We start from the raw sequence: 24,232 nt of genomic DNA on the forward strand, positions 1-24,232 counted from the left end.
AGAGATCTTACAGAAGATACAGCCCGGGCTTTCACTGTGCTCCCATCCGTTAGCAAGTGAACAGGTCTCCTTAGTGTACATATGGCTAATTCACCTTACTCTGTCTCCATTCTGTACTCGGGCTTGTGGGTCCAGCTGACTCAGTTTCCCTAATGACTTCTCTTTAAGCAAGAAATGACCTTAAGTCATGGTATATCCCTTTTGGATCAAGGTGGAGAACATAAAGACAGATGGATAAATGGGTATATCTAGGTAATAGGTGTACACAGACAATTACATTATCATTTAATAACTATTTACAGCATAAAAGAAAGCCTTAAGTAGATGGAGAAAAATTAAGGTGATATTCCTACCAAATGATCAAGCCATGTTAAAGCTCTTCTAGCTATTTTAAGGTACCCTTTTCTTATTCTAAGAAGTACTAACTCGGAGAAGCCTCCCATTATGTCCCTAACTGGGTTAGGTGCCTTCATTATGGTCTCTCATAACATGCTATCTGTCCCCTAGCATGGTACCCTGGGGCCATCCTGGACTGCAATTGCTTGTTAAACTGTCTATCTCATTTCCACCGATCTGAGAGCTTGCTCTGGCTCTCTTTTTCAGAGACTCATCACCAGCACAGACCACAGCATGTAGCTGACCGTCAATGGACGTTTGTGTGAGTGAACAGCAATTTAAGATCTCCCTGGACTGAGGAAAAGCAGCAAGTATGAATTAGGACTCTCTCCTGTCCATGCATGATGCTCTGTCCTGATTCTGTGGAGGCCATGGAAAGGGAAACCCTGATTTCCCATCCCTTGTGTGCGAATTAAGCAAAGGAGACAAGCAGAAACTCTCTCCGAGCCACATTCAGCTAGAAGGGGGGATCCTGGAGGCCTAAGAAGACTGAGGAGGCCGTAGGTGAAGAAGAAGAACCTGAGTAGGCAGAGTGAGAAGAGCTTTGCAGGGAGAAGGAAATGAAACCAGAGACGAGTCCAGCATGAGGCAGAGGAGCAGGGAAGAACTGTAGGTGGAGAATCCAGAGCTCCTGTGAGCACCGGAAGGTCGGCTGGGTCATTTGGAAGACTCTGGAAGCCAGAGAGGCCTGAGCTTTGGATACCTGCCTGAATAAGAGAGTTCAGTGCTTGTCTGAAGGTAGTTTAGGAAAAGGTTTTTAAAGTCATGGCAGGGAGGACTGGACAGGAGATGGCTGTCCTGAGAATGTCACACCGTGGCCATTGTAAGCATCCCAGAATGAGATGGCGAGAGCTGGGTAAGGGATGAATGAACGAAGAGAAGAGAAGGTAAATCCGGAGGGCATTTGGAAGCAGCGGCAGGCTGGTTCTCTGCTGGAGATGTACTTTAGGAGTCTGAGCTGCATGTTCCCCGACTTTACAAGAAGCTGCTCCCAGGAGCCAGTGGCTGTGACAGGGATGGCTGGTGAGGACGGGGCTTCGTGACAATGGCCTTCCTGCTGGTCTGACTCCCCTGCCTTCCCTAGGGCTGTCTTCCTCTGGACTTTGTGCTCACCCCCCAAGCAGCTGCTTCTCCAGCACAGGGGCCACCTGCTCCCTTCAGTAGCTGAATTATGTCCAGGTAGTGGTTACAGTTTGGATGGAAGTGTCCTTCTAGCTCCTGTGCCCAAGGCCTGCACCCTGGTTGGTGGATTGATCCATTGGGTTATTAGGGAAGGAGGCCGAGTTGGAGGGAGTAGGTCACTGTGAGCAGAGGAGCCTTGGAAGGTTATTTCTCATCCCAGGCCTACCTACTACGCTCCCTGCTTCCTGGCCACCATGAGAGGAACAGCTTTCTTGCACGTGTCCTTTTGGCATGGTGTTCTCTCTGCTTGTTATAAAACACCCTCTTTTCCTTTTCCTGGTGCCCTGAGCCAGTGCACTGGGGGTCTCATTTTAAGAAGTACTGACTCAGAGAATGCTCCTAAAAGCAATGGAGCATGGGCTGAAAGTTCTGAAACCATAACCCCCCCCCCCACCAAATCTTTCCTTCTTTAAGTTGTCTATCTCAGACACATTTTTGTCAGTGACGAAGCACTAACTAATCTAATGAGTGAAGGGTCATTGAAGTCTTGCTGCCTTGCAGAAAGTAGAGTCCCTTTTGGTCCAAGTACAAGACCAGGTGCTTTGAATGGAAGGCAGGATCTCACAGAAAAATTTACTATTCTTTTTTAATGTGACAGTTTTTGGAAGCTGTCTCTAAGGCCTTGCAGTCCTCCTGCCTTCATACTCCCCCCCCCCAATGGCTTTTCTTTATTTATTATTGGTTGGTGTGTGTGTATGTATGTGTGTGTGTGTATGTGCATGCATGTACAGGTGCCATCAGAGGCCAGAAGAGGGCACTGGATTCCTTGGACCTGGAGTTACTGGAATTTTTGAGCCACCCAATGTGGATGTCAGGATCTGAACTCAGGTTCACTTAATTGAGCAGAAAGTCCTTTTAACCATTGAACCATCCCTCTAACTCCCAATGGCTTTTCCTCATGGTCTTAGAAATCTTCATATTAATCCAAAAGTCATCACTTTTCAAAAACCAGGAGGGTGACTGTCCTGGTGACCCTTGTCCACCACTGCTGAGCTCCTGGTCTGGAACCTGGAGCCTCGTTGTTATGACTTATAATTCTGGGGTCATTTCCAGACAGGCTGCCTGCTTGCATAGTTCAGTTTTTCATCATCATTTTGGGGCTGTTTGCTTGGCCTTTGCTATTGCTGTTGCAATAGTGTTTGGGATCTGACTTCCTGGCAAGCGGTAGGATTTGGCTGAGAAAGCTGCCAGAGGCTGAGCCCAGCTGCGGGGAGGGCCCAGACTTCATGAAGAGGGAAAGGAGATTGGGAGTGGGCTCGGAGGCATCCTTGGGCTTTCTGAGCCAGAAAGGGAATTCATAAAGCAACCAGCTTAGTTGGCATTTGGGAACATTCCCCAATGGTAGTGAAGGCTGTCACCACCATAGCTTGGCTTCTCTTAGCCTTAATTCCCACTGCCCAACAGACTGGCATGCTATTGTGACCTCCTAGCAAAATGGTTGCAGCTCTCTTCAAGATGAGCTTCATCTGAAACAAATCTCAAGGCAACCTGAGTGTGTGACTCATATTCACGCTCCCATTTGTAAGTCAGGACCTTGGCGAGGGTTTTGGGGGGGGGGTGTCAATGGGCCACTTTCTGAGTGTTTCCTTTATTCCCTTGCCCGTATCTGGAGGCAACAGTATGTACACTGTGCCCATGCCCCAAATACTGGTCTTCTGATGCTTAATCCAACATGCATATTGGAAGGGTGTTATCAACACTAAAAACTTTCATTTATCAGGTTCCCTCCTTCATTGTAAGGCAAGAAACTTCTGTCTCTTAGCGGCAAGATGCCGTAAAAATTAGACACCTGGAAGTTCCTAAACACTTCTCTTCAGGGCTGTTCTGGGTACAATGATGTCACTGTCGAGCATTCAGACGTTCAAGGATGTAGCCGTCTTTCTACCGTCAGCCGAGGCAAGTCAGCGCTGTTCAGTGGGATCAGTGTCTTGAACAAAGGGAACCCTTGTTCTGATCCCAGCTGGCTCACTGTACATCAGAGGAGCCGGCGTGCAGCCCGATTGGCTTTCAGTTCCTCTACCCCAAAGATACTGGAACCCCATGTCCTCCGGAGCCATGCTGAAGACAGGTGTACACATTTCAGGTTCACACAAAAGGCCAAAGAAAGGGCAGTCCTTAAGGTCGAGTCACGTGTTTGGAGAACTACACTGCTAGATTTTTAAAATCATGTGAACATCACAGAGGATACTCACACACTAAGACGGTTGCAGTGTTCCTGGGTATAGAGCCCTGGGACCTCCATCTTGTGTACGCTGTCTGCTGCTTCCCGAAATGCTATACAGCACGTGACTGTAATTTTCTGTGGTCCCCTCCTTGGAAATCGCGAGGAGAAAGATCTCTCCCTCAGTCTGCTTCCCCAGACCTCAGACAGGAACTCTTCACTCTCAAGTCTGTCCTCTTCTCCGTTGTCACAGGGCAGCTGCGGCCAGTGCTATCAAATTCTATCCACCTGTGTTTCTGCATGGGCAGCGCATCCGCAAGAACAGGCAGCTTGTCTCCGAGGCAGGTTTCCTGGGAAGATGCAATTATTCACCCAGCTGGGAAGCAATGAATACAATTTCTGTCCTCTGGAGCTAGCTGCCTACTTACTCCTCCACACTCAGGTTTGGGGATAACTGGCTTTGTTGGGTCACCTGACTTTGAGGCTCTGGCTGTCTAAGGTCCCTTGCCCGCCTGGGTCTCAGATCCAACCCCAGCACTGGTCCTTGAGTTAGAATGAGGTCCCTCTGCATGCAGACAACGCTTTGAGTCTCAACTAGTCCAGGAGGCTCCTCTCAAGGGTCTTTCCCTCCCTCCAACCCCCTAAGATGACCTCAGAGGTTTTCATGGCCGTCTTTCCTCATGGCTGATAAATTACTATGTGTGTATCCTCACCAGCCGCCCAGGAACAGCCCTACGGAAGCCCCATGGAATGGTGCTGGTAATGAGTCTGAAGTTAGCCCGGATTGGTGGGATACAGCCTGACATGAATGGCAGCGCCCTCCTTAGATGTCGAAGGGAGGGGTGATATGCATTCCAGATGTTTGTTGTCTCTGCACCTCTGTAAGAACCTGCTTCTGTGGTCTTAGATGGAGTGTTTTTGTGGCTTTAGAGATCTTTATTCAGCTCAAAGATTTTCCTCCTGAAGGCACGGCACTATTTCTCCCCCCCCCACCCCCCGATAAGAATAGCATATTTAAAAGTACACATTTGTACTTTATTATAACTGCCCTTCCTAATGCAGAGATTTTTGGAGGAAGGATACTTTTTTTTTTAATGCCACTGAGTTCTGTGGAAAAACATAGAAATAGGTACTTGAAATTTTTTTACCCAATAAATAAGGCTTTACTGGTAATTACTATATGCCAAGCATATAAAAATGAAACAACACAGACTCTGCTTGCAAAAAGCTCATATTCTGGGCTGGAAAAGTCACATGCTGACAAGTACTCTAGCTGTATCGTGAAGTGTGCCCTCCAAGGGAAGCTGCTATGGTGTTCTTGGAAATGGAAATGTTTTCTTCACTCATCTTCATTTTCTAACGAGGCTGAGCTGCTGTGGGAAGATCTACATCTTTCCAGTTGTATTCCAGTCTCAGCTCAGAGTGTCCAAGATCCCCGGGCCTCTCAAACGCTTCCCCGCCGCAGCCCCTGAGCTGTCTGCCGTCTCCACTGGAGATGGCAGCCGTTCTCAGACTCCTGTGGTCCCCGCTGCAGCTTGCCCAGGCTCCCTGTGTGAAGTGTTTAGCTGTCTACCTGGCTCATGAGCAGCCTCCTCCCTGCGCCTGAGACCTCAGGCGCCAGCCTCACCCCTTCGCATTGGGAACATGGTCTGAAATCAGCACGGCTGCTCGCTCTTAGCACTGTCCTCTCAGGCCAGTCCTGATCCCTGAGTGATCTGGCATGCCCACAACCATTTCCACCAAGAGTCACTGTGTCAGAGGCAGTCACCCAAGCAGCTGTGACATGGTGTGAGAGCTGGGAAATGCCTGGATCCGTTTGGCCATGTCCAGGTATTTCACATTTGTTTTCATAGTGATTCTGGGCTGAGTTACAGTGCTCATCAGCATGTTTGGCAATACAGAGACACAGCCTTGGCCTGGAGAAGGTTTCAGCCATCTGTTCTTTTAAATGATAGGAAGGAGGAGAGTGGATTTGCTAGAACCTGGAAAACACAGGAATGCTTTCTGAAGACTGTGGTCCTGGTGGAAATTTGTGTTCCTCCACAGAAACAGAACACAGGTTATTGGTTTCTGAGGACTTGGGGAAGAGAGTGGGGAGTTGGAATTAATGGCCACAGAACATCTTAGAGTAGGGTGATACAAATATTCTAAATAATTGCCCAACTCTTCAAATACCAAAATCTACTAAAACATACCCTAGCTAAGCTGGGAGTCAAATCCAGGGCTTTGTGCAAGCTAGGCAGGTGCTCTAACCACTTTCCTCCCCCTTACCCTAAATTATGAAGTTCATAAAGGAGTCTTTTTATTGTATAGGAAGTATATCGCAATAAAGGTGTTGTTTTTAAAAGGAACCCATTCTTTATAGCAAAAATGAATCTGAAAGGTTAGTTCACATTAATAAAGCATCTACTATGTGCTAGCTTTTTCTGTGTGGTTGGAGACACATGAGAGCAAGAGAGGCACTCATAAATGAGAGAAAGAACCTGTAGCTCCTAATAACCAAAGGATGCATTGAAACTTGTAGTTATCACTCTTAGGACTTGCCTGGAGTGTAGAGCCAGGTGTACACACCCATGGGGGGGGTCACCTTTGTACTTGTTTGTAGGGAGGCGTTGACTGTCTCAGCAAGCCACAGGTCCTTTCATCTCTAGGGGATGCCTTACTGATGAGCTCGTGCATCTCAGTGGTTTGATGGTAACCACAGAACAGAGCAGGCTGCATCTCTCTTCCTCCACCATGTTGATGAGGCCATCAGACTTTTCTCTGGAGCTGTTGGCCAGAGATTGGGCCGCACCCCTGAGGTATGGCCTGCATGCCAGCTTCAGACTCCTCCTTAGGTTACTATACCAAATTTGCATCCTCATTTTGAGGGGTTAAGTCAGCTGGAATGGCAGGATGCCCTGGGCGCACAGGTCCTGCTTCTACCTTCTCTCTGGAAGACTGGATCTGTCTTGAGGGGAAGCACGGTGTTGATGTGAAGTTGCCCTCAGCTGTGGTACCTGACCTCAACTCCATAGATGACCCAAATCCACAGATCTCAGAATCAATCCTTTTACACTCTATAGGTCTTTTTTTTAGCTTCTAGAAATGTTCAACATCTGGTCTTCACCCATCCCTCCAAACCACAACAAGACAAGACCCTGAATGACCCCGATAAATGCAACCTAGTTGTCCAACACCCACCTCTCCCCTGCAGAACAAAATCAATTGCAACCAGATGAGAGTTTCCATATGGACCAAAAGGACACCAGCCAGTAGAACAAAGGGACAGTGTTGGGAAGATGTCACCTGGCAGGGAGGGAGGCAGGAGTCCACATCTTGGGGCCCACTGGCTGTGAAGTGCTCAGGGATGTGTGTACCCCAGGGAAGGGAAGCTGGAGGAGAAGCCAGTACAGTTCAGTGCTGTGTTTGGCAACTCCACAAGGAAAGGGGTGGTAGGAGGACAGGAAGACTCAGAGCTTCTAGAAAGCAGACACTTCCCACTTAAAAGCTGTCTGAGGAGTTGGGTGGGCACTCAGGAGGCCTGTGAAGACCTGGGCTGGATGGGAAGTTCATTTGGCAGAGAGAATAGAAACAAGACAGTTCATTTTCTTTTTGATGAAGTGAAACCAGCTTAAAAAAAAAAAAACCAACTGTTGTAACCACAGTCTATTTCATAGATAAATGTACAAAAGTACCATTGGCTATAGCCATCCTCCCTCGGGAATTGTGCCTTGAAAATCATGTAAGTGGCAGTTTGAAGGTCATGGATGAGTTTGATTGCGTTGTCTAGCAGGAGAAGAAAACATGCGAGCAGAAAGGGAAGAGTTTAAAATAACAAGGGGAAATCTTTCAATAGAGCTATAGAGCTGGGTAGCAAACCTAGTCCAAGGGTTAAAAACAAGCTTTTCCTCCAAAGTTTCTATGGTAACTAGAGAGAATCTACAGCAAGCATGTGGTTGATGGAATACTTCTAGGCTAATAGGTAACAGTGAGTAATTCAAAGTGACTTTGTACAGGCTTCGAGGCAGGTCATGTTTTAGCTGCTGCTTCCTTTATTCCCAGCAAAAATTAGACATTGAATTCGGTAAGACTTCATTTACTGCAGGCCCTGATTTATCTCAAGAGCAGGATCTTGAAAGCTGGTGTTGATCCAAATCACTTGGAATGAAGAGAGACCTCCCCTCTTCTCCCTTCCCCTGCCTTCAACAACAGTTTGGATTCATTTGACACACATGTCAGTGTTAATTTGGACAGTTAGAATAATGCTTGTGACTAACTAATTTTATCTGTACACAAAGGAGAAACACAATCTGCTGAGGTCAGTTGGAAGCTACTTTATACATGGCTAGAAAGTGGTGGATACGGTAGGAGAGAGGGGCCTAGAAATGATATCCTAACCCAGCCCATTGTGGCCAGTGAAACCAGGGACAGAGTGCTGGACCTTTCTGTCTCAGTAACTCATAAATTGACCCAATAGCCAAAGAGTAGAATTGACCCAATAGTTGGCTGATGGATTAAAAGAGATTAAAATACCTATTGTGCCCATAAAAACCTACCTACAAACATACACATTTGCAACATATACCCCAGTGTTCTTTTTCTATTGCAACTTTGACTGATATATTCCCAACTCCTTGTTGTAAGACCAGAAAACCATGAAACCAAAACTTTACAAAGCAAAAATGGGGAAAAAATTGCAAACTGATATTCTTCATGAATGTAAATACAAAAATTCATAAGCAAAATTTATAATAAGAATTTTTTACAAATATCTATTGAGATATATAAACTCTGGTTAAAGTAGAATCATCTAAGCTACCACTACTACCAACACTAATACATCTTGAGCCCCACATAGTGCTAAACGCACGTGTGGATTATTTCATTCCACGCTCCTAACTTGGTGTCATTATTTTATAGTGTAGCTTACTATAACACATATTTAGTCCTAAATCACAAGGCTATTAAATGGTAGAGTCTTGACTCAACATAAACAGTCTTGCTATATATTAAAAAAATATGGTTTTACCTTTTATAAAATATATTTACGATGCTTATTTCTTTTCTTGCTTTATTGCACTGGTTATGGCCTCTATGTTCAGTGATGACTACAAACAGTCAGATATACATCCTTGCCTAAGGCTCATCCTCAGCAGGGGAGCAGCCTGTGCTTTGGTGCTAAGTATAGTGTTTGTTGTAATTTTTATAGACGTTCTTTATCATACTCAAGAGAGTTCACTTCCAGTTTTCATTTAGAATTTTTTTTTACCACATACAAATATAGAATTTGCCAACTTATTCTTCTGTTCTATTGAGACAATGGTATGGCTTTTCTCTTTTATTGAGCTAAAGTAATGAATTTTCAATGACTGATTTCCAAATACTTCACTTTTATTCCAGTCATGAATGTATTATTGTTCTTAAATTTTTATTACCAATTTTTATGTTTATGGGAAATAAGGGCCTTTGACTTTCTTTGCTTCTATAAAAAGGAGTTGAGAATGTATTAGCTGATGTTCCGTGGGCAAAAGAGCCCTTGTATGTGTGCATGCCACCAGGAAGGGCCGGCTAGGTACCCTGTGCAGAAGCTGGAGGGCCACTCAACGGACTTTCTCAGAGAAACCACAATGTTACTTTTTCAACTGACTGTTTTAGATAATAGATAATAATTTTCTTAAAACCAGCTAGTTGTAGTTGTTACTCATATCTACCTTCAAGTAACACCTAGATGATGAATGACGCTGTCAGATAAAACTGAGCCTCTCAGGCTAGCCTTGTAACTTAGGTTACGTTTCCTCAAGTCACACTTGAATATCCAGAGACAAGAACAAAGCCATACTCTGTAAAATGTGGTACAATGACCCTGTGTATAACCAAAGCACCCACTTTCATCCAGAGGAGGGTGCCAAGGCCTTGAGTGATCGTCACTGTTCTCTTAGATAGTCTATAACTTAAATACTGTGACATAAAGTTAACTAAGATTAATAGAACTTCTGTTAAGTGATATAAGGCTAGGAGAAGGAAGGAAACAAAAAGATCTTGCATATAAAAATGTTTATAACAAAATAAGAAAGAACTACTCATAATAATTACAGTCTTTATTTCTACCGTTTGTCACATAGCAACGGGTGGGTGGTATTTATAACTACTCTTCCTCCACCCTCTCCATATTCCCTTTGCCTTCAGCCAGCACATTAGCTGAATATGGGGTTTGCCTAGTGAGGTGACCCACACTTTCGTTCCTGAAGAGATGGGCTGTTATCCCATTACTTAGTAGTACTGCTCCGACTGGGTTGCTGTAGTTTTCTATCCACTGACCGAGTTCAGAGAATGGTAGCTGTTATTCGCCCAGGCTCCTAAAACGAAGTGTCATAAGATGGGTGACTTGGACAACAGAAGCTTTGTCACAGTTCTAAAGGCTAGCCAGTTTGGTTCTAATCAGTGTCTTCTTCCTGGTTTGCAAATGGTGCCGCCTTCTTGGATGCTCACAATATAGAAAATAAGATAGTCTCCCACATGAGGTCACTGATTCCACAAGAGTTCAACCCTAACAAATTCATTTCCTTTCAAAAGCACCAATTCAAAATGCTTCCATATTAGGCTTAGAACATGTGAAGTTAAGAGTACACAGGCATTTATCTTTATAGCAGCATTACTCAGAAACATTCTAATGGATTTCCTAACATACTGTTCCTGAACACCTTCATACAGTACCAGCCCAATTTCTGCTTGACAATCAGGACCAACACTCCCAGCCAGCACAGTAAGCTCTCTTCTTGCTTGTTTGACTGAGAGGAATGAGGAATCCAAACTGGCCAAATGCCAGTCATAATTTCTATTCCACTGGAATCATTGGTAGGATTATTCTCATTAGAACGAAGAACTCTAGACCAGCAGAGGCTATGATCACAAGGACAAGAAACAAATATTTTTCTACTGGCTCTCTAGAGGCAAAATTGAGTGGTGTTCCCCATTTTCTCTTACTGATCCTAGGTCTATGAATCCTAACTGTGTTAGAAGGAGCATTATATATTCCTTGCCAACTCAGTGCATTCCATAGCCTTTTGAAGGACATTACACTACACTACATTACATACACTACATTACATACACTACAGGTGTATAAGATATTATTGGCTAGCTTATGCTGTGAAAGAATCCCCTGAAGACTGTTTTTACCATTCTTTTCTCCTGTGTGAGGATAGAGCATTACATGGCCATGTTACTGTGATTGTACATCAGTTGCTGTGAAGTGAGTTCTTTGATTTGAAGCAATACTGTGTGGAATACCACAATGGTGAATGAGGTAATTGGTAAGCTTATGGATGATAGGTTTATTAGAGGCATTGTATACAATATCTATAACCACAGAAAGTAGATTCCAGTAAGAACAAAGCATTTATCTTTCCATAGTGGAAGTGGTCCACATAACAAGGCAGCTGGCTGCCTTAGTTAGGGTTTCTATTGCTGTGTGAAGACACACCATGACCAAGGCAACTCCTATAAAGGAAATTTTTTTTGTTGTTGTTTTGAGACAGGGTTTCTCTCTGTAGTTTTGGTGCCTGTCCTGGCTCTCACTCTGTAGATCAGGCTGGCCTCAAACTCACAGAGATCCGCCTGGCTCTGCCTCCCGAGTGCTGGGATTAAATGCCTGTGCCACCACCACCCGGCTTAAAGGAAAACATTTAATTGGGGCTGGCTGGTAGTTTCAGGGGTTTAGTTCATTATCATCATGTGGGACATGGCAGTGTGCAGGTAGACATGGTGCTGTAGAAGTTGAGAGTTCTACATCTTGATCTGCAGGCAAGAGGAAGTAAACTGTCCCACGCTGAGCATTGCTTGAGCATATAAAACCTCAAACCCGCCTCGGCACTTCCGCCAACAGGGCCACACCTCCTAATAGTACCACTTCCTATGGGCCAAGCATTCAAATACATGAGTCTATGGGGGCCATAACTATTTAAACCATCACACTGGCTAATTGCCTCAGGGAACAGTACATATTAAAGACAAAGTTTCAGGCTCTGCTGTGGCCAATCAGATGCTCAACATTAGCTATGTCCAGATTGACCTTGGAGACTAGAGGTCCATCTTGCTGATCCCATGCTGTCTTCTCCCCTCTACCGTGACCACTGTGCCCAAGAGCTCTTTGGACATACAGCTCGAGGGAAAGGCAGACTGTACCCCATGATGTAGTCACTGTTAAAACACTCCTCTGAGATCATCCTCTTTTGAGCATTCACAAGGAACACAAATGACTTTTTTCTTTCTTTGCCTGTTCAGAGAAGACCATCCACCCATCTCATCCCGGAACTCCCTTGTTGCTAACTTTCCATTCATGTTACTTCCAAGAGAGTTACAGCACAAAAGGGAAACTCTCAGTGTTCTTTTTTGCTTCGAAAGGGAAGTATGAGTTTAGGTTCATATGAGGGTGTGCCTTCAGATGCCACTCAAGATCAATACTATAAGTATGCTCCCATTCAATGATTGTGGTAGCTAATCTTGGTTGTCAGCTTGACACACCTGGGAAGAGGGAACCTTAAGTAAAAATTATATCCATCAGATTGGGCTGTAGCCACTCCTGTGCGGCATTTTCTTGGTCACTGATTGATATAGAAAGACCCCACCCTCCATGGGCGGTGCCATCCCCACCCTCCGTGGGCGGTGCCATCCCTTGGCAGGTGGGACTGGGCTGTGTAAGAAAGGAAGCTGAGCACAGTCCAGTGAGCAGCACTCCTCATGGTCTCCTCTTCAGCTTCTGCTCCAGGTTCCTGCTTTGACTTCCCTTGGTGATGGGCTGCAGTAACCTGTGAGACAAACAGACCTTTTCTTCCTCCAGTCACTTTCAGTTCTGATATTTTACCAGAGCGACAGAAACCAAACCATAATGATGGAGTGCCGATGAGTACTGTGTCCAGAGCTTGATGCCTTGAGTCTGACAACACCTGGTTCATGATGAGAAGCTTGGGGAGGTGTAGTAAATGATTGTCTCCAGGAACCACCGCCTTTGATCAACCTAATGCCGTTTCTCAGAAAGAAGTAGTAATCCACAGAGAGTGTCAAGACTCCAAATTCTTCGGATCTGGGTTGTGGTTTGCCAACAAGGGCCTGTGAAAGCCCCCAAACAGCATTTCTGTGAGCCACTAATGCCTCAAGCACCACAGCATCTACTTAGGAGACGGCCTCAGTGGCAATGCAGTTTCTGTAGTAGCCTGGACCTACTACAGAGCCTCTTCTTGTCCCAGCCACACTCAAAACTAAGGTCTTCATGTACATAGTAATTGGACCAAAGAATTCACCAGACTTAGGCATATGGTGGCCGTGTGATCCAATGAGGCCCTAGTATGTGTATGCCTCTATCATGATTGTAGAGGTGGCCAGAAACATCAACTTTTCCTTCATTTCAGTGTGCTCCACACCGTTGAACTGTTAACATTTTCATTGAGATGTCTGAATCTTTGTCAATTTTATTTCCCATTTTAGACAGTTTGTTACTTGGAGCTGAGTCTAGTCAGTGTAATGGACCCATGTGGTGCCTTCTGGAAGAGGAAGGTATCAAGTTGCCCACGAACTGAATTTTAACATCGGGCTAGAGAATCGACTCACTCCAAGGTGAGATCATAAAGGCACAGTGCTAGACTCAGCAGCCGGGGAGAAGGTGCTTGTGATGGTCTTATTTGTGGGGATGATGACGAGACGTTCACCAGCTCACTCATGGTACGCAGGTACCAGGGCCTGTGTTAAATTGCTCAAGCAATGAAAATACATCTGGAATATCTGCTGCTGCCGTGAATGTCTCTTTTGGTTAAGCTTATAATCAAGTGTTCATCAGATTTCTATACAGGCCAATAGGCAAGCTGAGTGGGGCTATGGTAAGAATCAAAACACCTCATTTTTAGAAGTTCTTGGTGTGGTGGCATTTCTTCATCAATGTTTAAGAGAATGTGGTGGAGACTCTCTGGCTCTGAAGTTTTCTTTGTGAGAAAATGTGGTGGTATTGTGTTCCCCAATATATTGTGCACCCTAATAAACTTATCTGGGGTCAGAGAACAGAACAGCCACTAGAGATAGAGGCCAGAAAATGGTGGCACACACACATTTAATCCTAGCATTCCGAAGGCAGAGATCCCGTCTGAGTTCAATGTCACACTGGAAATAGCCAGGCATTAACCCCAGGAAGTGATGGCAGGAAGCAGAAAGGTATGTAAGACGTGAGGACCAGGAACTAGAGTCTGTTAAGCTTTTAGGCTTTTGAGCAGCAGTTCAGCTGAGATCCATTTGGATGAGGACTCAGAGGCTTCCAGTCTGAGGAAACAGGATCAGCTGAGGAATTGGCAAGGTGAGGTTAGCTGTGGCTGGTTCTGTCTCTCTGATCTTCCAGCATTCACCTCAATACCTGACTTCAGGTTTGATTTTATTAATAAGACCTTTTAAGATTCATGCTACAAGAAAAATTTTAATTAGAAAGTACATTTCTTTAACGGGCGTCGAGCTATCTGATTTTCTCTTCTGGTTTTTGTTTGGATAATTTGAATTTTTCAAGGAATTTCTCCATGACTTCTAAATGGTTAAATTAATTAGTGCAAACGTTTCCGAATCCCATCCGGCCGTGTCTCAATGTGTATGGGAGCTGTGGTGCCATCCTCTGTCACTCTTAATGTTAACTGTTTTTATTTCCTCTTTCCCCCTTGATTATTTTTCTCAATTGTCGCTTTGTTCTATTTTATTGATTTTTTATTATGTTTCTTATTTCTTTGTTTCGATTTGCTCAGGGTTTAATTTTCTCCTCTTTTTTGTGAAGTGAAAGCTGAGATCTTGAAAGTCAGGAAAATTTCAAGGAAATTAATTCCTCTTTCCAATATAAGCTAAATTTTGGGGTGTGTATTTTATTCTAAGTGCTGGCATAGTTACATCACACACATTCCTCTGTGTTGTAATCACTGTTATTCAATTTGGAATGTTTTCTAATTTTCCTAGTGACTTCTTTGACCTGGGTTATTTAAAAGTCTGCTGTTTCATTTCAGAACATTTGAACATGTCACACATGTCTTTCTTTCGTGTTTCCAGTTTAATTCTATTGTTGTTACTAAGCCTGTGTGTTAGATCTCGGCTTTTCGAATTTATTTAGACTCACTTTATGGGTCCATTGTGTCATCTTTTCTGGTGAGCTCTGTGCTCACAAAGAGAAGCTTTACACTTCTGTTATGTGTACTTTTGTGGTGCTGGGGATCGAACCCGGGCCTTGCATGTGCTGGGCAGGTGCTCTCCCGGTGAGCTACTCACCTAGCCTCTGATGGACTGTTTATCAGCAGCAGTCAAGTTGTGTAGTTAGAGTGCTTGCCTTCCTGGTTCAGCTTGCTCTATTGGTTACTGAGAGGCATTGCCATGTCCAGCTCCGATGATCAGCCTCGCCCCACAGTTCTGCGAGGGGCGGGTCTCTGCGTGTGTGTGCATTCCTAGAATTAGATGGCTAAAGTTGAGAATTCCTGTTTTTCTGATCAGTGACAATTTTCTTACTAAAACATATCCTTTTTAATCTCCTTACCTTGTCTGATATTGCTATGCCACAGTGGATCCCTTCCCCGCCCCATTATTTTTTCCTGTTTACAATGTATGTTTCTCCATCATTTCACTTTCTGTTTATCTCTGCCTTTTTAAAAGGTCAGCGGATCTCTTCTAGGCAGTGTTTGGGTCTCACTTTTGATGTTTCCCTTTAATTGTGACAGTCTCACTCACATGTAAAGTAAACACTAGCATAATGTCAGTCACCCGTCTCTGTATTTTCCGTATTCACTGCATCTTTGTTCATTCCCATTTCTCCTTTCCTGCCTTCTTTTTTCTTTCTTCCTTTTCTTTTCTTTTTTTTCCTTCGAGACAGGGTTTCTCTGTGTAGTTTTGGTGCCTATCTTGGATCTCACTCTGTAGCCCAGGCTGGCCTCGAACTCACAGAGATCCACCTGTCTCTGCCTCCCGAGTGCTGGGACCTTCATGACCCAGTTACTTTCCAAAGGACCCAGTCACAAAGACCATCCCAAAGTGCACTATGTTTCAGCACGAATTTTGGTGAGGACACAAACATTCGGACCACAGTAGGAGTGTTTCTTGGAATTTTGTTTGTTCCTTATCTGTTGTTTGTTTTTGTTTTGCTTTTAAAAATATTGATTGGAAGGTTCTTTTTCTAAATTAAATAGTTAGTTAATTAATACATTTCAGATGAGTGGGTATTTGGTCTGCATGTATGTCTGTGCACCATGTGTGTGCGGTGCCAGCGGAGGCCAGAAGAGAGTGTGAGATCCTCTGGAACTGGACTGTGGATGGTTGGATTGTGAGCTGCTGCCGTGTAGGTGCTTGGAAATGAACTCGGGTCCCCTGAACAGCCAGTGTTCTCATCCACTGAGCCATCTCTCCAGTCCGGATTGCTTTGTTTGTATTGCTGTTTCTTTACCTTTGGTTTTCAGACTTTGGCTATGAAGTTCCTAGATACTTGCAGTTTCCCAAGTGCCTTGGATCTGGAGTTTGATACTGTTCACCATGTTTGGATAATTTGGACTGGTGTTTTTTCAAACATCTTTTTCTGCTCAGTTCTTTCTTCCCATGCCCCCATGGAACTCCATACCTATTAGACGACAAAATTGTCCCATTCACTGAGGTTTTTTTCATTTTTTTAAACTTCCCTTCAGGTTGGACCGTTTCTACCTTCCTTCAAGGTCATAGTCATATAATCTGAAGTCACCAATCTGCTGCTAAACCCAGCTAGTAAAGTTCTCACCTTATAATTACACTTGCATTTTAGGGATTTCCATTTAGTTCTTTTTTTTTTAATTGTTTCATCTCTGTGCTGAGACTCCATATCTGTTTGTTCATTTTAAGCATCTTTTACTTAGGTCATCAAATGTATTTGTGGTACCTACTTGACAGTCCTTATCTAATCATCTCAACAGCCAAGTGGTCTTGCTTCTCTCTCTCTCCTTTACTGTTCTAGTTTGGGTCATAATTTTCCATCTCTTTGTGTGCCTAGTGTTATTTCACAGTACATTATGTACGCCAAGCACTCAGGTCTATATCCAAGTGTAGCACGTAAAGAATGTCAACTTTGCCTGGGAAGTTTGATCCATTCTCGGTCTGTCAGGCCCAGTCCTGTGCTTTGTTGGGGCAGATTTATTTTGGATGTGAACTTGGGATTGCCTGGATTGTATGATGTGATCTTCAGGTTCCTATTTCTAAAGCAGAGACTATTCCCAAGAACAGTTTTACCACAGTACTAACTAAGTCCTAGTCTGGAACTCCAGTGTATCTCCAAGGATTGTGTATCTCCGGTGTTTCCACTCACCTCACATCCCTGCAGCATCAATTTCTGCTAAGTCTCAAGAAGACTTGTTCTGAGCAAGTGCATCTCAGCCCTTACCGAGGATACACAGTGAAGCCCTGCTCCGACTCTGGTGTGTCTCTCTGTGTAGGTGCGTCTTTGGTCCCTGGAATCAAAACTCCCAGCCATTTTAGCAGTCAGGACTATAATCTCTGCCTGGCTTCTTCTCCCTATGCCGTGGCAGGAACAGGTCCCCCTGGAGAAAGTTGGGGTAGCTTCTCTTCTCTTGGTAGCTATGGTCTTGCGATGCCCGTTCATTTCCATAAAACAGTTGCTTTGTATGTTTTGTTTAATGTTATAGTTCATTTCGATGGCAGTGTAAGTCAGGTATAGTTATCCGGTTGGTGTGGGAAACTGAAGTCTCTAAACATATCTGACAACTATTTTGAAAGCACAAATGCTTATATGGGATGCTTGCAGTAAGACTAAACTTCTATAAAAATATAATCTTTCATGATCTTTAGTGACGGCTTTAAAAAGTCTAACACCATAATTCACTTACCTATAGCTGTTAGACCACTTGTGTATCACACAAGAGAGCCACCACCAAGGCACAGAAGCCTGAGTCAGAAGGAACCCATCCATACCTAGGCCTTAGGCAATGCGATTTCCTTCCTATAACCTGAATTAAGAGGCTCCGTAATTGTGTTCAGATGGTAATTGATGTTTAGCTACAAAATCATGTAGAGCTGGCAATGGAGTGGATGGACTTCAGAGCAAGCCAGAGTTTTAAATGGTTGTGGCTATAGGAAAGAAATAATCATTTGTCCGCAATCTGTAGAGTTCAAAGTCGACGCAGAGAGCAGAACAAATGCTCTGGAAGCAGGGGAAATGCAGAGTATTGTTCCAATAAGTCCTCATACTGCTTCTACTGTTTAATCCCAACAAGCGCCTACTGTAGCTTTCCATAATGCCCATTTTATTTGATATGATTTCAGTAGCTATTCCTCCCCCACCCCAGCCCACCCTCTGCAGAAGAGTACATGCTAAGCAGGGATGCGCTGTAGAGGAAAGGTGTGTGAGGGCAACATAGACTTGACCCCAGCTATGGAGGTCAAAGTAGACTTCACTGAAGGACATAGACATCAGTTTTATCTCCACTGAAAAAGGAGCCAAGTAGTGTCTGTGTGGCCTTTAGATGCCCCGGAAGTACTCTTGGGAGTCCATATCATACAGTCTTTGTAAAAAAATTCAACTAACCGACCAACCAAACAAAAACCCCTCTAACTTTAGTTTGCATTCTGTTTCCCCCTTCATTTATTGTTTATCTGCCTCCTGTGTGAATGCTGAACTCTCTTGTCCTTCACAGTTTTCTGTGTTGAGAGTACTATGTCTTCTTTTCTTGGTTTTAGTTACAGTTTGGACAGGAAATAGTTCCCCAAATACTCATGTACTGAAGACCTAATCTTTTTGCAGAGGGGTTCAGAGCTGGGGCCTTTGAGATGTGCTTGGATGGTGGGGGTACTAACCACATCAATACTGACCCATGGATGGTTTCATAACTGAAGGGGATATTCAGAGATGGTGGGGCCTAACTAAGAGGAAGCATGTTTCTGCTGAGAGTCTCCCTTTGAAGGGTATCCTGGGTCTCCAACCCACTCCTATTGGCGGAAATGTTAAGGCAACTCCACGTAGTTAAAAGGGAGGTTTATTTTGTGGGGTAACTTACAAGTGAAGGGATAGGTTACAGGGTCTGGGAAAGGTGTAGCGCAGTCCGGCGGTGTTCTCTGGAGAACTCTGCTCAGTCTACCTCCAGTGTCCAGGATCCAGGAACCAAGAAAGCCAGCCCATCTGGATCTCAGGTCTTAAGGGCTCCTGTCTTAGCCCCGCCTCATAGGTGTGACAGTTACTGGAAGTCTCAATGAGGGTAGTACTTCCAGGTCAAAGCTGGAACAGCTACCCGCTACACACTCCTCCGTGGCTCTCTGTCTCTGTTTTCTGGCTGCCATGGAGTAAGCAGCTCTGTTTGACTGAGTCCTTCTGCCATGAAATCCCACCTCCCCACAAGCCCAAGCTATGTTTCTTGAACATTTTGTCACAGCAATAGAAAGCTGACTGCCACAGGTGTATATGCTAGTTCAGGCAAAGGGCTGCAGTTAAAACTTACAAAAGCATGCTGTTAAAAAAAAATGTATGGAATTAGTCGTATTTTTATGTCTCCCTGGCTGACTCTTTGGTGATTCTTTTATGCCTCTCAGATGTAGAACTATGTTAGGGTCACAGCAGCACTAAATGGGGATCTCAACATTGGGTCTTAACTCCAGCTTGTCTGGTTCCTTTGTGGCCCCCCGCCCTGCATCTTGCTTCATTTCTTCAGTCTGTAGAGACAGCACCGAAGGTCTTAATCCTTACTTCATCTCAAAATATCATTATGGAAACTAATGAGATCATATTCATAAGAGGATTTGATTTCTCCGCTGTGGCAAAACATCAAAGAATGAAAATCCACCCAGCAATTGTTGCCATAATAATTACAGTAAACAACAGGACATCTAGAGAGAGAAGCAGTTCCCCACTTTTTCTGTAATTGTAAAGGAAATTGAGAGGCAAGAAGATGGTGAAGAAAAGGAGGTCAGCCTGGGTGTGACTGGCGTGACACCTGACTCTCCTTTGAAAGTAGGTGGCGTCAGGAGCGTCTTGGAAGCTCCTCATCTAATCTGTGGCCACATGCCCCCGTCACTGGCCTCCTGAGAAAGCCCCATAGAAAGCAGCTCTGTCCTCAGTAACGCCTTGTGTGTGTCTAGGGGGCGGGGTAAATGGTGACATCTGGTGTAATGGCGGGATAGCTCAGTTTGAACAATCGATTCCTGTGCCTGGATCTCGGAGTAGAAGACAGACCAGAACAGTATTAAGTTGGAAATCCCCAGTGGAACAAGGGCGGCATCTTACAGGTTCGAGACGGCCAGTGCTTATGTGCAGAAAGCATTCTGACTTGCTGTGGCAGAGGTCTCAGGCCTCACTCACTGCATGGGGGCCGATGCTGGCCTTGAAAGGAAAAGCTGGGGCCAGGAGGCAACCAACTATCATAAAAGTAATTAATTGTTCTACTTTTTAATGGTCTGGCAAGACTGCCTTTTGAAAAAAAATGAATCACACAAACGGGACCACGATGCCAGACAGACTGTCCATGGGGACGTAAAAGACTAGTCCCTGCTATAAATCATGATAATGAGTTCATTTTTAAGCTGGTTTATGAGGTTGAGAAGTGCGGTGTCACATTATTTTTTCCCTAAATCTCTCACTGCCTCGAATGCTTTTCAGAATTCAGAGGCTAACATTTCCTTTCACAGCCTCCTTCCAGCTCGAGTGGCCGTTGTTTTACCAATCGGGGCTCTCTCCAAAGATGGTTTTAGCACATGGTTTCATGACTCAGCTGAAACCGAACAAGGCCCCATTGTTGGCTTTGTTTTCACGCCAGCGTTATTGACAAGCTCTGCCTAACTCTTGGGAAAAGGTCTGTCGTCTGACCAAGCTACTATGGAAACCTGATCCGGGCCGTTTAGAAGCCTAATGCCTGCCCTCTAGAATTTGTGAAGAATTTCGAGGCCAGTCAAACGCAGCTCAGAAAATATTCATCAGGGCAGAGGGTACAGCTTGTTCACACCATTTCACTTTTCATCTCAAATCAGCTGTGCAAATAGACTCACTGGCCCAGGGTGAAGGCGGTACTGCCCGTGGGGTCATTGTAAACCATGGAGATTTCATTTATTTCATTTCTACATTATTCTGACTAGACAGGGACAGGACATGGAAAAAACAAGAGCTTGGCCTCTTTGTAAAATTTTTTCAAAGGAATTCTCCCCTTGAAAACTGATTAGTAGAGAAATACTGTATCTAACTGCTCCACACCAGTAAATAGATCCTGCAGGTTTGAAAGAAGAGGCCGGAGTACAGTCATTTTTCACCCTCCCATGAGACCCCCTCCCTTCTTTAGAAACCAACCTGAGGAGAAGGCGAATGCTGGGAACGATGAAAGACTCTGTGCTTGTGCTTGGGAACCTCACCTGCCGTCTCTAGGGAGACGTAGGAAAAACGTTCTGCACTATGTCTTGTGAAGGTGTCGAGTCACTGAATTTTCTTAGGCATTTGCTTGCTCACTGTTGAGTGAGCCTTTAAAGGACAGAGGCGGGTTTACGTGTAAATTTCATCTCAGTGAAATAAGTATTACAAAATGTACCATGCGGTTCGTCATCGTTACTGGTGAGTCGTATGTCTTTCCTCCACTCCTTCACGCTAGTTAAATAGATGGTGTCATTAATGTTGGTACAAAAAACAAGCACGGAAAGAGGAGTTTAACGCCCCAGCATCATTTTGTCTTCCTCCAGTGGACAGGCGCTGGTCATTCCAAGCCCAAGAGACAAATGACGTTGGCGTGGTTTAGACTTTCTCAGATTTTTTTTTTCTGGGGAAAGTGCAGTTCTTCTCCCACCCAGGCTTTTGTTACAGAGTCAAGAAAAAGGCCCAGGGCTTCAGGGAGGTGATGAGATTCCCACAGACTCAATGAGAGGCAGATTCTGGGGCTGGAGGGAAGATAGTTGGATTATAAAATCATTGACTGATTCAGTCAGCAGTCTTTATTATCTACCAGAGGGGGTTCCAGAGGTTGGGGCTACACCCCAACCAAAAAAGACAAAGGTTCCTGCCCTCCCAGAACTTAAATTCTAGTGGGAACAGTAGAAACAGAACGGATACATAAATACATAAATAATAAAAGGTGGAGCATTAGAAGGGCGCGGTTCTTGTGTCAACAAGGAACACTAGGGTAGGTCCACTTAAGTAGTACACTCCTGGGGTGATTTGAAGGGAATGCTAGAGCTCACCATCAGGATAGGGGAGGGAAGCCTCCAGATGGAAGGGGCAGACTGAACAGAAGCCCTTAGACAAGAGCCTATGGGTGCATCTGAGTACAGAGGCTAGAGGGACTGAGCAGAGCGGGCAAGGGGGAGGGGACAGGAGAGGACGTCTGAGGTGATTGGATGGGGCAGAGTGAAAAGGGAGTGTGGCCCCTGTAAGGACTCTGGCTTTTCCTGGGCGCAAAATGGGCTACGGTCAGCTCTTTGGAAAGCATCCTTTCAGCTGCCCCAACAACAGACTCTAGAAGGATGAGGATGAAGCAGGGAGACTAGTAAGAAATGATGTATGGCCTCAGGCCACAGGGGTCACAGCCACAGAGGGGGAGAGTTCTGACTAATGCTAAAGGCAAAAGCCAAACACCTCCTTGATGGGCCCTGAGAGGGTGAGTGCCTCTAGCTCCAGAATATCCTGGTAGACTGAGTCTGGGAGGAAAATCTCATTGGCCAGCTGCCACCACGGACAGGCTACAGCAGCAGTGATAGGAACGGCAGCTCCATCCTGGTTGGCTCGCCTTGGTCCAGACCATCCTGTTCTCCTGTCTTGTCCTCTCCATTTCTCCTGCTGACCCAGATACTGGGTGGTACGGCAAAATAATACCCAAGTTACTCTTTTATGGCTTATTTCTGTATCCTGAAAGTAGATCTACAGCATGTACCGGCAGTTGTTGAACTGGGTGCTGAGCCTTGGAGTCTGGGGCTCAGGCTTTGGTTTGTTCATCCAGGCTGGGATCTCCGTTTGGTACCCCATGATGGACTTAGTCCAATCCTGCCAACAACAGACTCCCAGATAAAAATGATTTTAGTTCCATTTTACGGCTGAGGAAATCAGGGCGCAAGGGGCTGTCATAGATTGCACATGAGTCAGGGGTGAGCCATGTTCTTGAGTATGTGGGGCCCATGCTACTCTCTAAAATTGTTCTGTAAAAGTCCAGGAAATAACTGTGTACATTTCTGAGGGTCTTGTAGTCTTTGTCACAATTACTCAATTACACAATTACAATGAAACAGTGATTGCAAATACGTAAGCAAACAAGAACAGCATTGATCCAATAAGACTTGATTTGTGGATGTTGAAACTTGAATTTCATGTAATTTTCTTTGTTTTTTTCGAGACAGGGTTTCTCTGTGTAGCCTTGGCTGTCCTGGAACTCGCTCTGTAGACCAGACTGGCCTCAAACTCAGAGATCCCCCTGCCTCTGCCTCCTGAGTACTGGGGTTAAAGGCGTGCACTAGCATATATTTTCATGTCATGAAATATTATTCTTTTGACTTTCCTCCAACAATTTAAAAGTATAATCACCATTTGTAACTCAGACATTATTTAAAAAGCATGGGCTGTGGACTCCTGTCCTTAGAAAGATCTAAGAATTTTCTGAAACAGTGTGTCAATGAGAGTCTGGTTCTCATAACTATGGGATTTGGAGAAGAGGAAACAGAGGCCCACAGGAGATGCTGCTCGCCGAGAGCCTCGGTGACTACTGGGTCGCCATCATGGGCTTCCTGTTGGCTGTTTCCTCTCCTTTCACTGCTGCCTGCTGTCTCTGGAGTGCTGAGGGTAACCACATCCCAGGACCTTGTCAGAGTCCATTCTGACCTTTAGTGTGCTCAGTTCAGGCATCTTAGTTTAAAAAAAAAATCTCCACACCAGGAAGGAAACGAAACCTGGGCTCAGAGGAACCAAAAAGAGGACATGTGTGGGGCTTAGTTGCGCATCTTTCAGGAGCCATATCTTCAGCATGAACAAAGTAATCGTCTCCTGCTAGTCGGTCTGCCTTGACTGTAGCCAACTCAGTATTTTCTCATTGTCTAGCTCACGCAGAACTGGAGCTCACACAGAACTGGAGCTCATGCAGAACTGGAGCTCACACAGAACTGGAGCTCACACTGAGTGGAGCTGGAGCTCACGCAGAACTGGAGCTGGAGCTCACACAGAACTGGAGCTCACACTGAGTGGAGCTGGAGCTCACGCAGAACTGGAGCTCACACTGAACTGGAGCTCACACAGAACTAGGGTGGCCTGTCGACACAGCTTCTCTTAGTTAGTCTATGGTGAGGGCTCCTCAGCTGGGAGCGACTCAGAACCTACAACACCTGCTGGATTAGAATCTTCCCAGGATGGAGAAGATGAAGAGTGATCATGGCCCTTCTGATTCCACACTAATTGCAAATTCTAAAACCAATATGGCTATCCTGATCTTTTTCTCATGTCCTCTCATGTATCCTAATTTAAGTATTTCTGTCTGGTTGGCTTTTGTTTTTGGTCAAATCAACTGATTAAAATCATCAAATGAA

At 44.8% G+C, this 24,232-nt stretch overlaps 1 protein-coding gene across 1 annotated transcript in view; it reads left to right on the forward strand.

The window, feature by feature from the left end:
- The window catches only part of Nubpl (NUBP iron-sulfur cluster assembly factor, mitochondrial), a 326,050-nt gene extending 301,818 nt beyond the window's left edge, over window positions 1–24,232 (forward strand). The window contains exon 11 of the mRNA XM_052738504.1: window positions 604–24,232. Coding sequence (XP_052594464.1) covers window positions 604–636 — 33 coding nt within the window. The 3' untranslated portion in view covers window positions 637–24,232. The remainder of the gene's footprint in view (window positions 1–603) is intronic.

This window comes from Peromyscus californicus, unplaced genomic scaffold (genome assembly GCF_007827085.1).
Source record: "Peromyscus californicus insignis strain IS unplaced genomic scaffold, ASM782708v3 Scaffold_15__1_contigs__length_86483966, whole genome shotgun sequence".
NCBI classification, from domain to species: domain Eukaryota; kingdom Metazoa; phylum Chordata; class Mammalia; order Rodentia; family Cricetidae; genus Peromyscus; species Peromyscus californicus.